Source organism: Nelusetta ayraudi, unplaced genomic scaffold, assembly GCF_046127955.1.
Source record: "Nelusetta ayraudi isolate G7.1 ecotype Tasmania unplaced genomic scaffold, CSIRO-AGI_Nayr_v1 ptg000052l, whole genome shotgun sequence".
Taxonomy (NCBI): domain Eukaryota; kingdom Metazoa; phylum Chordata; class Actinopteri; order Tetraodontiformes; family Monacanthidae; genus Nelusetta; species Nelusetta ayraudi.
In genome coordinates this window covers 5418348-5431754 of record NW_027466102.1, presented here as the reverse complement: position 1 = coordinate 5431754, position 13407 = coordinate 5418348, and the positions used below count along the sequence as shown (strand labels likewise).

The 13407-nt window shown below is 40.6% G+C and overlaps 3 protein-coding genes across 3 annotated transcripts; 1 reads left to right on the top strand and 2 right to left on the bottom strand.

Moving 5' to 3' along the window:
- Window positions 1–448: 448 nt before the first annotated feature.
- On the bottom strand, window positions 449–4036 carry mtif3 (mitochondrial translational initiation factor 3). Its single transcript, XM_076037697.1, has 4 exons — window positions 3923–4036; window positions 2994–3453; window positions 2003–2154; window positions 449–1262 (listed from the first exon to the last, which is right to left on the bottom strand). Exons 2-4 carry the CDS (start codon window positions 3448–3450, stop codon window positions 1050–1052), a joined length of 822 nt encoding a protein of 273 aa, XP_075893812.1. The 5' UTR covers window positions 3451–3453; window positions 3923–4036; the 3' UTR covers window positions 449–1049.
- Window positions 4037–5180: 1144 nt separating this feature from the next.
- Window positions 5181–11373, top strand: LOC142896029 (adhesion G-protein coupled receptor G1-like). Its single transcript, XM_076037468.1, has 12 exons — window positions 5181–5641; window positions 5937–6014; window positions 6403–6559; window positions 6655–7467; window positions 7560–7670; window positions 7775–7811; window positions 8091–8191; window positions 8327–8445; window positions 9251–9519; window positions 9602–9695; window positions 9794–10077; window positions 10565–11373. Exons 4-12 carry the CDS (start codon window positions 7270–7272, stop codon window positions 10678–10680), a joined length of 1329 nt encoding a protein of 442 aa, XP_075893583.1. The 5' UTR covers window positions 5181–5641; window positions 5937–6014; window positions 6403–6559; window positions 6655–7269; the 3' UTR covers window positions 10681–11373.
- Window positions 11359–13324, bottom strand: knstrn (kinetochore localized astrin (SPAG5) binding protein). The gene is made up of 9 exons (XM_076037724.1): window positions 13239–13324; window positions 12934–12991; window positions 12691–12823; window positions 12530–12559; window positions 12344–12443; window positions 11966–12080; window positions 11820–11881; window positions 11660–11734; window positions 11359–11571 (listed from the first exon to the last, which is right to left on the bottom strand). The coding sequence occupies exons 2-9, from the start codon at window positions 12953–12955 to the stop codon at window positions 11443–11445; spliced, it is 666 nt and encodes a 221-aa protein (XP_075893839.1). The 5' UTR covers window positions 12956–12991; window positions 13239–13324; the 3' UTR covers window positions 11359–11442.
- Window positions 13325–13407: the final 83 nt, after the last annotated feature.

The following is a 13407-nucleotide window of genomic DNA, read 5'->3' as shown; positions in this document are numbered from 1 at the left end:
ATTTCAGACAAGTTCAATGAGTTGTGCTGTTTTTAGAACGGGCCTGTGGGCTACTGGCTGTCTTGGGTGGCTACCTGGTGCCCACCATGGCTACCGTGTTGGTGACCGCTGCTCCGGAGCAAGCAAGGTGCGACAGAGGCCAGGAAAAACTCCCAAGTAGGAAGAAACCTGGAAGAGATCCACACCATGGATGTATTATCAGAACTGGATACCGGACTGGCAATATGGCGGCGCGCCGATTCCCCCCCCCATTGGCCACTCGTGGTACTGCACCCAAAAAGATTTTTCTTTTTTCCCCCCCATAGAATGCAATAGAAAAATAAACGTCTTCAAAACGGTTGTCAGGACGACTGTGACCTGAAACGCGATTCATAGCAAATCGTTATATTGTAGATTTTTCAGTTATGGTCTTTTAGTCGTTTAAAATAAATGATAAAGGCCAGAAAACCACCAGAAAAGAGTTTATTCCCAGTGTGACATCACAACGTCGTACGTGCTGCTGTGTCTCATCAAAAACCTTTTCGGCGTATGCGCTGTGTGAGCAACTTCATTGGAATGAATGGGCCGCCATCTTGGAGTCTGGGGTGTGATTCAGACTCATAATAACACACATAGATGTAAGAGAGTGAGTTAAAAGAAATGACGAAAAAAAGAAGAAGCGGCAATGGCAATTTCCCCCCCCCGAAGATGAATCAATGTGAGGAGTCCAGCGTTTTTCACAGCTCAGGTGAGGGTTGTGAACCTTTTCGCAGAAGTAAAAAAAAAAAAAGTATCAGGAACACACACACACCATACCCACTTCTTGCGGTCATGTTTAATACATCTTCAAGTTAAAAACATCTTCCCAAGTGAGACAAATGAGACGACAGGCTAGGACTCCAGCCGACGGGATGAGTCCTTCTGAAGAAGTGAGTCTTTCTCACGTCTTCAAAAAATAAAGTTTTTGGGCTCCTGCAGATCGCTGCCGTCCTCCGAAGGCGTGGCGACAGATGGCGCTGTGTGTGAAGTCCCGTCGACAGACCAAAGACGTCTTTTGTCGAGTGACAGCCCTAGGGCGAGGACTTCCCTTCCGTTTGGTCCGTGGTGTTCACAGCGTCGGCCTGCGGGGCCGCCGCCTTCTTTTTCTCCTCCTGCGAGAGCTCCTTCGCCGACGGCGGTCGCAGGATGCACATGGCCGCGTGGCCGTCGCGTATGACCTTGGGTTTGGAGATGAAGCCCACCGTCACTCCCAGTTGTTGCACCATCTCCTCCAGAGCAGATTCCTGCGGGAGGAGGGGAGAACGTACACAATAACTGATTTTTTGGTTGTTTTTTTTTTTTTTTTTTTAAATCAAAATTACTGTGGATGTGAGGTATGTGACCATCAGGTTTTCTACTTATCATCCTTCGTAGGTTTGTGAATTATAAATTAAGTACCCCAGGTAAAAGTATTGGTGAATAAATCAAACAAAATCCCTAAAACTAAACTGATAAATTGCTACACTGTAAAGGTAATACAACAAATCCCAAAATGCTCTGCTGGTATTTTGGCGTGTCAATCAGGACAGGACATTCGTGGAAGGATATTATTATGACTTCATTGGTCTATTATTGTTATTTCATTTATAAATATATTATTAGCCGGTGGAAAAAGGTTACTGTTGAAATTTCAGAAATCAGAAGGCTGCAAATAAAAAGGCAGATCATTTTTATTTATTTAGAGTTTTTTTTAATTTTGAAATTTGATTTTGCATGTGTGCAATATCAAGTTATTTAGTCGATAGTATTAAGCTTCGCTTGTTCCATATTCAGGCTGAAGCAAAACTCATTTGGGTCCATACAAAAAGTTTCACTGTTATATCTGGAGGAAAGATTTTTTTTTCCAATAAATATCAATGTTGGCCCGCGACTTTGTCCAAGTTTTAAATTTTGGCCCCACTGTGTGTTTGACTTTGACAGCCCTGCTGTGTCGGATTGACCTAAAACAAAACAAAAGAAAACACAAGTGAGCGCCCCTCCTCACCAGGTTGACGGCGGGTCCCCCGCGTGCCGCTCGCAAGGTGATCCTCACGTGGTGCTTTTTCTCCACCCAGCTTTCCACTTGCTTCAGTTTGGTGGTCAGGTCGTGCGCTCCGATGCCGCGTGAGAAGCTGAGCTCCTTCACCTGCACTGGGGCTGAGGGGGGGGGAAGGCGGCCTCTCAGTTTCTTTTAAATGCCTGACTGAAAAAGCTCAACTGCATTTTAAGACTGAAGGTGTGACACTTACTGGGCTTCAGTTTGATGAAAATCACTACAAAAATAATGTGTTTCTGGTGTATTTTTTCAATTTGCTGGTAAATAAGTGTTTATCTTATCTCTCATTGTACAGCAGCCCAGAACGCTGATCTGTTTGGGGTCTTGGGATTTCTTTGGGACATAATAGCTCATACATACTGTAGTACGGGCTAAAAAATATAAACGTTATTTGTATGCAATACACTTTCATGCCACTAGATGATACTACAACCTACACACTTGACCTTAGAATTTCCAGCCACTGAGATGGAACTCATTTGGCCATTATTGACTTCTTGGAGAAAAAAAGTAGTGCGAATATTAAGGAAACTTAGCCTTAGAAAGGGGAAAAACTTGGCTATGCAAAAAAATCGACATCCTTAACTGACTATAAACAGCGACACAGACTTTGGACAAAATGTTTGCCCTTTAAATTATGATTTTAAAAAAAAAAAAAAAACTAATAAAATTGCACAAAAATTCTACTAATTTTCTACTAATTCTAAGCATTTTGATTGTTTTTGCTGTTGATTTCAGACTATTACACAACTTTTAAGTATACTGTATATTATTTAGCAGACATTGACAGGTTTAACAAGTAAAATGAAAGGATATTTTTTTGTATTTTCTTCTATGAGGCCGCTGTTTCTTTCTCATCATGTCACGACTTTCAAGAGACCTCCTAAACCCACAAATATACAAAAGCACCAAATAGCTGCCATGACACTACTGTACACACCAGATTTGGCTTTCTGTTTCTCCCGCTGTTTCAGCTGCTCCTCGTGCATCTGCTTGCCGCTCATCAGCCGGTAGACGGGGGGATCCTGGCGCTCGCTGAGCAGCACCAACTTGAGGCCCTTCTCGTCCATGAGCTTGATCACGTCTGCCCGGTGCATGGTGCCCAGGCTCTCGCCGGCCTCGCTGATCACGTGAATTTGACGCTGCGGGATCTTTCGTCCGACGGAGCCGATGGTGGCACCGCCTCGGGGGTCGTGCTTCTTCTTCTTTGGCTCGGAAGTTTGTTCGCAATCCTCCACCGCAGTGCAGTAAGGAGACGATCCCCAGGAGCGAGCATCGGCGTTAGATCTTCCAGTCCATGTGACAAGTGTAAATACTGGGGTATGGCCGCCAGGGTTAAGAGCACACGCCGCTCTGATGCTTCTGGAGAGCATCCCTCTCACGCAACCTGCCAACATGTCCTAGGGTGGAGAGAGAGAGAGAGAGCGCAGAATTGAGCCGTGAGAAATGTAAAAACATTCAAAATGTCAAAAACAACACATAAAACAGCCAGTGCAGCTAGTGTACAATGAGGTCAAAACAAAGGTTTCACACATTTCTTGCCTATTGTTGACACTGTTTGCACATTGTAAACAAAGACCTTAGCAAACGCTGAGGCGATACAGACAGAAGAAAAAACAACAGCTTTTAATTTTTCAAAAGATTTAAATCAAAAGAAAGAACAGAAACCGAATGAATAATAAACGGTAAGAATTGAGATCTGAGCCTGGAGTTACATGAAGACTTGCCCTTGACATAGACGACTAGTTGTTGTTGTTGTTGTTTTTTTTTGCTTGCTTGTTTAAAAATATCTATCTGCAAAGATAATATTATATTTAATACGTCTATCGTCAAAAAGTCAGAGTTTTCAGTTGCTATGGTTTTACTCACTGGTTATCAATATCATTTGATCATGCTTCCTGTCAATGCAGTCTGTCCACAAGTAGATACAGCGAGTTGCGCACGCGCAGAAAAGGTCCTCAACGCGAGATAGGCTTCCGTTAGGATGCCCGTTCAAAATCGCGGCTTGAATAACTTCCAAATTCAATTAAAAAAAAAAAAAAACAACAATAATAATAATAATATTTGGTTGGTTTTGTTTATCAAAACGAGACATTTTACTACTTCAAAGGAAGGAGAAAGCAGGGAATAACGCACAATGATGTTTTGTTTTTTTGCATAGAACTAAGGAGGAGACATTTATCCGTTAAAATTTTCAGAGACACTGAATTTACAATGCAAAGCTGCTGTGGTCAGTCATGGAAAACCCAGTCCAACAACAGGCCCATTCACCAAACAGTTCAGTTCATTTTGTTCTCGCTGCTGCACCACCAAAGCAAATCTAGATCATTCGAGGGAAATTGGATGCCGTGCTAGAGTGATTAATCCATACACTGGAACATGAGTTGGATAGCTATGGTTTTGATGATGGTCTCTCTATGGATTTGTAAGTACATCTGACATTATGAGGAGAAATCGATATTAGAAACATATAATTTTCAAACATTTTGAATGTATTAAAATACTTTAGAGTTAATATGAGAAATTAGCTTCGGAATTGTACGGAATCATCGTCTGAATCTTACCAAGAAAAAAAGAAGCAATTTTAAAAAAAATAAAATACAATTTATATGAATATCTGCTGAATTTCCAAGTATTTCTTTGGCTTATGTTTTGCACCATAGCTCCAGGAAAAAGCCAAAAAGAAGATAGAATTCTGTCAAACCATAAAGACTGTATGGGTAAAGCAACTCGACTTATTGTTGTTCCTGACAAGTTTGATGGCATCATCACCGCAAAGACATTCTTAAATGGAAGTAAGTCAATGACAACATTTACGAACACATCTTACAGCAGATCACAAGCCATGCTTGTTGAGCCATCGCAACCTGTGATACATTCCAAACACGTGTAATGAGCTGATTCCTTTGCAATTGAATTCACAATGTGCAATAACTGTTTACATCCTCTCCTGTTATTTTATTGTACACTGCACCAGTGTACTATGCACTTTTCTTATTTGACTTTTTTTTTGTTGTTCTATTTATATCTATTTGTCGTATACTTACTTTTTCCATCCTATTGCATTTTAACATTCTTAAAAACACCAAGCAGGAGCAGCACCTGGAATTTTGTTGTATGCACTTTTTTTTTTTTTTTTTACAATGACAATAAAGGCTCCTGCTTTTGATACATGAAGCTATCCTACTTATGCATTCTATAAAACATTTCCCATAATCGTATACTTCATCTATAGAAATGTAGATGTGCAGGTGTTTTCATGGTTGATGTAATTAAGCTGTGAAATGAAAACTGTCCATCCTTCACCTCTCAGCGGAGGCGCGTTGCATCATATTTCTGAGGAGAGTCCCGAACGGAGAACGTGAGTGAAATGTGAAATCACAACACGTCACCTGAATATTCCTGCCACGTCTTACTCTTAAGTGTATTTCTATTTAGAATTACAAAAGCCTTCAGCGAAACAGCGGCTTCATGCGTTGACAAAGGATGGCGTTGACTTTCTCTACATTTCACGGTGGCACGTACAGAAGAAATTACAACTGTTTGTCAAGCAAGGGCCAGGATGCCTTGGTGGGACAGAGGGCATAGGTACTTAATATAGTTAAAATTTTTATAAATTTTCATTTTTATGTGAAAACTTGGGAATCACAGGGTGGTCCTTCTTCTTCTTCTTCTTCTTCCACTTCTACTTATTATAATAAAAAGAAAGAAAAAAGAAAGAATGATACTCTTAATTACATGCTTAACTTGCTTCTGTTAAAAACATGTAATAATACCAGACCATAGTTGTGTACCTTCAGGCATAACTAGAGTGAAGCTTATCTCAGCAGCTGTTCCTTAAGTGGACCAAGTTCCAACTTTTCCGTTCATACAATCGTTACAGAATGTCGTTCTACCACTTTCGATACAAACACCAAGTGCGCACGTTGTGCTTATGACGGAAACAACTGCACCAAGATGGGTGAGTACCCGTATAAGGCTGGCCTTAAAATTGTATTAATTTTTTTTTTCAGGCACAACCTGTTTGTTCCTATTTAAAAATGCGCCACGATCACTGCTGACCATGGCAGGTGCAATGATGTCCCAGTTATCCCAGCAAAATTCATTCACACATATTTCTTTTCTGCGATAAAAAATCTTTCATTCAGAGCAACAGCGTATTTAATATATGCTATAATCCACCAGGTGTGATAGTTATCATGTATTATGTTCCCCTTTGAGGAACTGTAAACTATATAAATAAATACACTCAGTCGTCCTCTTGTGCTTTAGTCACATCATCAATCATGAAATAAATTGCTTGGATATCCATGCTCACTTTTCAAATAAAACAAATGTCTCCCTTTCAGCTCCAGGCATTCAGGACAGATACATCATTAACCTCTCAGCCCCTAGCAAACATTGTTTAAATTGCAACAATCCGGTGAAGAAGCCAGATATAAAATACAAATTCAATATACTCACCAACTCTACAGATGAGAAAGAACTCAAACCTGCTCAAGCTGTGTAAGTTTTTATTTTTTATTTTTTTTCCTATTTGAAAAAAAACAGAGCAGCAACTGGCTCATGTATGAATTGTGAAAAACTTTCTGTCTCAACAGTGAAGTGATGAACCAAATGTCTGACTTTGCCAAGAACATGACCGTGCACTCGGCCGAGGTGAACATGGGAATGGGAGTCTCGGGTGTCGTAGTGAAGGAACGTCAGGCCGCGGACATAGAACAAGTCTCACTTGCCTATGTGGCTTCCAGTGCCAGTCCCAATGTAGGTGCATGACTGTATCTCATTTTGAATTGGTCATTTTTTAACATTTAACTGTCCAGTGTGTGATAAAAGACATAGGAGGAAGCCCTGCCGCGCTATCGATTATCGGTGATGTTATGTAAAGTATATGCATAGGGTAGATTTTGTGTGTTTCTTGACTTGCACATTTGATGCAATGACATGCCCCCCAAAAAAAGTTGTGGTCACGTGACTCGCTACATTCCAGTGGATCACAGATTATGTGTTCCCAGACTCTACTTCTTAGTATTTTTTTTTTTATTATTATTATTGTTTTTTGTTGGATTCAGCTCTGAACAATGAATGGAACTGACGTGAGAGTTGGAAAGACCAGCATCCGTGTGGAATAACTTTACATTATTTGTTTTTAAGCAGATTTAACAAAATGCACTCTTTCAAAGGCAAATATTAAGTGACCCAAACAAAAAACGAAAATGGGGGTGAGCGGGAGATGGGGATCCCTCCTCTTGCAACCCTTGTTTCACTCCGTTTCGCAGATTCTAGACGAAGGAGAGGATCTTGGTGCATTTTGCAGATCTGTTTCGATGCCAAAAGAAGCGTTTGAAAAAGCTCTCAGTTCAAACATTAGCTCTCCTTTTGTCGCTGTTTTCCGATTCCACAACATGACCAAGGTAAATTAAAACATGTTGGTTTGACATGTTAAGACATTTTCTTTTCATAAGATATCCGAACTCTGTTCTCATCTTGTCATTTCATTTCTTAGGATGAGAAGAACAGCACCCTCTTAGGCAATGAGATTATAGCCATCGAAATGGGAACCGGGATCAGTAATCTCACAGACAAAATCAACATCAGTTTTCAGAATGTTCAGTATGTGAGTAAAAGACGACAGTCAATCACATATTTAGCATTTGAAAGTCTTTGCATGTGCTTGCAGCTGAAACACCAATTTGGTTACGTTTGAATCATTTTTGGCAGGAAGGAATTCCATCTTGTCACTCCTGGAATGGCCAAGGTATTATTTTTCCCATTCACTAATTTCTTTGCAATTCGATCTCAATAAAGACTTCACAAAAAAAAGCAAACAAACTTGGTTAGTTTTACCTTTAAGAGAAAAAGTGGTTCAGTGTACTTAAATTAGCTGGACTATAACAGCACTGACGGCAGGTAGAGTTGCTTTCTTCTTCCCCCCATTTCCAAAACATGAAAACATCTCTTTGTGTTGACGTAAATAGAATAAACGCAAATTATAATAATCCCTTTGCGGAGGGATTTGCATGTTCCTGTCTCCTAGGAAGCAAACCAAACTGGACTGACAATGGATGTGTGACGGTGGCTCATGGAGACAACGTCACCTGCCAGTGTTCGCACTTGACGTTTTTTGCCGTCCTGCTGGTGTGTCTCACTTTACTCACTTTATTTGTTTTGGCCGCAACTACGTGTCACCCTATCGCATCTCTTTACACAAAACTAGCAGTTACCCGGTTTGCCACCTGTAAACAAAGGCTCTCTCGCTTTTGTTCCCTTCAGACTCTCAACGAAACCATCTCTAGCTCTGACCTGAACAGGCTCACGATCATCACTCAAGTGGGCTGCTCTTTGTCCATGCTGTTCCTTGCTGTAGTCCTCTTCATGCACTTCCTTTTGAGGTAAACGCGACATCAAGTAAAAATGTGGCTCAAGACTGTCCTCACGGCTAAATGCCAGTGGAAAGCAAGTGAGACTAAGCCACTTCCCATGACGCTTTGATGTACATAAACATAATATACATATAGATTTTGCATGATGTGGCACACCACATATAATCTAAATAAAGAAGAAGAAGAGAGAAACTTATTGTTCCTCAGTGGTATTCCAATTAAAATATCCATTTATCATCATTGAGCCTTCTTTCTAGCAGAACTCGGTTTAAGGTCCAGTGTGTAATTTTTGGCTTGATTTATGATTTTTATATTGGTAAAAGCTTAACACACTGCCTATAAGTACATTAATAAAAGTTTATAATCGCAGTACAAAAGAAGTTTTTTTTTTTTTTTTTTGGTTTCCCTGCCCTTAGAACGGTTCTCATATATATAAGAATAAACAAGAAGCCCAGTGTGGACAATCCAGCCTGCCTGACAGCACGTTTGGTAAATCAGGCGATTGCTTGCGTCTTTAAATAAACCAACAGAGTAGAAGGTGGGAAAGGCCACCGTAGCTCACTGGGCTCCAAGTGTAGCATTTACAGTATTTGGCTTGCGATTGCACTGTGTTGCGGGGGCCCCATCAAATGTTTAAAGGGGTTCCTGTGTTTCCATTGCACTGGACTAGTGTCATCAGCCCTCCGTAGAGACTTGTAGGGATACCAGATACTGGAGTCGCTCCTGCCTCAGACCTGTGATGTGAAAATACAAACCTGAACACAACGAATGTAGCAACACAGTTTGTCTTGCAAATGTCTTTCACTCCACACAGGAAAACCAAGGCCGTTGATTCCATAACCCTTCTCATCCACCTGGTGTTGGCCGTGTTCTTTCTCGACCTAACGTTCCTGGTCAACCACCACGTGGAGAGTCTCGACAACTCCGTGGGCTGTAAGATCATGGCAGCTGCCATGCACTACTTCTTGCTGGCCACGTTCATGTGGTTCGCCACGCAGGCCTTCCATCTCTGCCTGCAGCTGACCGTGGGAGGCAAGGTCAACATACGCCACTACCTGCTCAGGGTCTCCATCTGCAGCTGGGGTGAGCGCACTTCCTTGTTTTCTGCCCTTCGGCCCCGGTTGGTTCAATGATCTGGTAATGAATCTCATGTGGTCATTTCCAGGTCTGCCACTTGTGGTCGTGGTTGCCTTGCTAAGCGTTGGGAGGTATGGTGCGCAAGACATTGACACGAGTGACACAGATCAAACAGTGACCATGTAAGAGGGCGAATACAATTCTCTGTTTGACAATAACACAATAATAATAATAATGAAAAAAAACCTACTCAGTTATATTATAACTTATGTGTTCCTAGGTGCTGGATAACAGACAGTACCATCCACTGGGTCGTGAACATAGGCTGCTACGCGCTGGTCTTCCTGTTTACTTTCACCACCTTCATCATCATGTTGACCATGCTCACCTGTCACAAGAAAGCCAATTCAGGCAGCGAGAATGTCAACAGAAACAGCAAAAGCGCCATGGTCGTCTTTGGACTGTGCACCATCCTGGGCGTCTCGTGGGGATTTGTCTTCTTCGCCTACGGTGCCCGGCGGATCCCTGCTTATTACATTTTCACAATCCTCAGCTCTTTCCAAGGTATCTCTGGTTTGTGTAGTGGGGAGGGTGTGTTCAAGTTGTTTTAATTAGCAATGTCGTGTTAAGTAAATCTTAATCTTAGGCTCTTTTTTTTTTAATGTTGATGTGAAATTTAGGGACAAGATAAGCTTAGCACAGTACATAGTTCAAAATGACACTACTGCCTGAGCACAAGACAGCAAACTGGCATAACTAGCAAACATCTAAGTATTTAGCCTTGTTATACTGCATGAATTCTATAACTCAGTTCATTAAAAGTAAGTGGGTGTTTTAGTTATAGGTATATTTGATATTTAAATTAAACTAAACAAAAATCAGGTTATACTAAAATGATCACCACAGGAAATGTGAGTAGCATTCTTAAAATATTCATCATTTATGCCCTTACTGTTTTATTGGGCAAATAAAGCCAGAGCGATGTGGTAAATGTTGCACATTATATCATTTTCTTCTTATTTGTGGCACTGTGTGGTTGTTTGCCCGGCAGGTTTCCTCCTGTTTGTCTACTACTACTACCACACCAGACACCAAGGAGAGGTTTATGACAGCAGCAGTAACCAAACCACCAACACCTTCAGCACCACTGACGGCAAAGTCTCTTAGCACCAGCAAAGCCAAGTTCGACAATCCCTCCGTCAACCCACCAGGATGCTTTAATATCCTCTGGTATATTGTTCTAACTCGGGACTCAGTCATTTATAACTTTCATGTGCTATCAGGGTCTGCAGTGTCTGTAGTTGTCATAAACAAATGCAGTACAGTGAAATGTACAGGACTGTAATTATGTAATTAAGTGACAAAAGTTAAACAGAAAAAGCAAGTGAGCAGAATTATGAGTTTACTGTAAACACTGTATGGATTTTATTCCTTATATACTGCAGATGTGTATATTTTGAAATGTCTTCATTTTTCTAACTGTTTGGGACATTCTCTTTATTAACCATATACTGTGTATTCCATGCTCTTGACTATCACTCAATCAGTGCATTAGTAGCCCGACAGCCACAAGTCACACTTGAAAGCTCAGCATTACTGTAGTTTGGCATCATTGCCATAGACGGCCAGGGAAGAGTAGACTAAGCTGCACACAGACAGACATAAAAAACAAAAACAAAGAATGAAGCACACAATGCTTCGTTTGGGAAGTGAATTAATTCAAGTAGTGAATTATGGTTCCTGGCATGTCAAGTTATTATATTAAATCACTTTCATTTCAGCATTTACGTGGGAAAGAAATCTATATGGATGAGGTTTCAAAGAAGGATTTCAAAGTTAGATGCATAAGGAATAAAAAATAATAGCATTTATTTCAGTTTCACGAACATCAAACAGCAATTGGCAGCAAAATATAATTATTCAGGACTTTTACAACAAGAGCGCCTCAGCCTCTTTGAGGGCGTTTTCCATTTCAGCAGCTTCTCTGGAAAAGTTCTCCCTTTCCTCCTTCATGTGTTGCCGTGCCGTCGCCAGATCCATCATCAAAGTCTGGAATTCCTGTTTGCAAAATTAGAGACATTGATGTTTTACATCAAATCCCAACACAATCAAAGGCCACGTCAGTCGAAGCCAAAGTCTGACTCGCCTCTAGCCGAGCGCGTTGTTGCGACGCCACGTCTACGAATCGGTTTAATTCTTGCAGCAGGTTTTCCGACACACTCTGAAAGAGATTCAGACAGACAAATAAACAAAAACAATTGTTCTCCTGAAAATAATCAGTCAAGTGAATAAAAATAGATGCATACCATGACTTCCTTTCTTTGAATTTCATTTCCTTGCGCAGCCTCTCCAACCCTCTCTCCCAAAACTGAGAAACAAAGATGTTTTACTATATTTGAGTCAATCAAAAACAGCAAAATTAGCCCAGTTCGGAATGGAAATACAAATTCACCTGGGTCTACTTTGGCTGCGACAAGCAGAACATGACAGTCCTTCAGGTTTTTATGTAAGCCTTCATTCTCTTTCTCAAGATCACTGTACTGCTGCTCCAGGCCCATCATTCTTTGCTGCAGTACAACCAGATCATAGTGAAAATACAGAGATTCTGACAATACATAAAATGAAAAAACAGGGTTTAGACTTTAAGACGACTATATGTCCTATAAAAGATGCATCCTGTGCCTAGAAAATGCAAAGCATATTGCAAAGCATTTTCTGGGGAGCAATGATGAAAAAATAGTAATACTAATAACATTAAAAATCAGTCCTGGTGCAACAAAGGTATCAATCCATGGCTCAATAAATACAAAATAAAAGTTGTTTTTTGCACCTGTGTGTCTGTGAGATTTTTCTTCAGCTCTTCATTTGTGGCCACCAAGTGCTGATTTTGCTCTTTCAGCTCTGCCTGTTGCCCATACCTTGTGGAGACCCTTTGGAGAAGTATCGTGTACAGTTGTCAATGAAGTGTTGACGATATTTACATTATTGTTTATAAGCTAATTTAAATACGTCTCACCCCTTGTGAGTTTTGGCAGCCGTGATTTTTCTGCAAGACAAAAGCGTACAAGAAATGAAAGTATGGAATGAATATGGACAGGAATGATTGCGATTTACACAACAAAATCTGTTAGACAACAGGTGACTGTAAATTGTACGGTGAGGTTGTGATGCTCTCACCTTGGCATGTTTTCTTTCTGAGTTTTGAGAATACCATCTGACTTGTGGCCAACGTCTGATGAGGCTGTAGTTGCTGTATCTTTGGATTCATTTTTGTGGCCAGTTTTCTTTGTATCTGCAGATAACTGCGTGCCTAAAAAAACAAAACAAAAGATTAACAGTCTCGTTTGCGCAGTCACCAACACGTGGTAAGGTAAACTAATGTTGATTTCTAATAATAATTATTAACGAATAGTCGCTCACCTTTCGGGATTTTTGAGGACATTTCTCGTTCGAAGACAAATATGACAACAGCAAAAAAAAAAAAAACCTGCGTAGAGACAAATTATGGATTACGTAAATTAACAAGGAAGATCCTGCAGGACATCGAATTTCACGTCTCGTCTAAGGTTTGACAGTACAATACTCGCGTTTCAAACGGTTTACAATAACGTTTGTCGTAAACTTACCAAACTAACGTCTACTTAATCCTGGATGTACATTCAAGCACTTGCTGCATATAAATCAGTCATAAGTAGTATAATAATTAACAGGATAACAGAAAATCCCACCTTATTCTTCAACAGCTCGTCAACAGACAGAGGAACATCTCACGATTCAAAAACACCTCGCCCTCTGTCGTCACTTCCTGTTAGCGCGTCACTTCCTATGTTGATAAACAGCGTCAATCAGAAAACTCGTTTATGTTTTTATATTATGTATATATAGAGTTTCTAA

Bases quoted from the DNA above. Each gene is read 5' to 3' on its own strand.
- mtif3 (XM_076037697.1), bottom strand. From the start codon at position 3,450: ATGTTGGCAGGTTGCGTGAGAGGGATGCTCTCCAGAAGCATCAGAGCG. The intron at 2,155-2,993 runs GTGTGTACAGTA...CCCCCCCCTCAG, and splicing joins GAAACAGAAAGCCAAATCTG to CCCCAGTGCAGGTGAAGGAG. The intron at 1,263-2,002 runs GTGAGGAGGGGC...CTCCTCCCGCAG, and splicing joins GGGGACCCGCCGTCAACCTG to GAATCTGCTCTGGAGGAGAT.
- LOC142896029 (XM_076037468.1), top strand. From the start codon at position 7,270: ATGGGGGTGAGCGGGAGATGGGGATCCCTCCTCTTGCAACCCTTGTTT. The intron at 8,192-8,326 runs GTGTGTCTCACT...TGTTCCCTTCAG, and splicing joins CGTTTTTTGCCGTCCTGCTG to ACTCTCAACGAAACCATCTC. The intron at 9,520-9,601 runs GTGAGCGCACTT...GGTCATTTCCAG, and splicing joins GGTCTCCATCTGCAGCTGGG to GTCTGCCACTTGTGGTCGTG.
- knstrn (XM_076037724.1), bottom strand. From the start codon at position 12,955: ATGTCCTCAAAAATCCCGAAAG. The intron at 12,081-12,343 runs GTGCAAAAAACA...GTTGTACTGCAG, and splicing joins AAAATCTCACAGACACACAG to CAAAGAATGATGGGCCTGGA. The intron at 11,735-11,819 runs GTATGCATCTAT...AATCTCTTTCAG, and splicing joins TTCAAAGAAAGGAAGTCATG to AGTGTGTCGGAAAACCTGCT.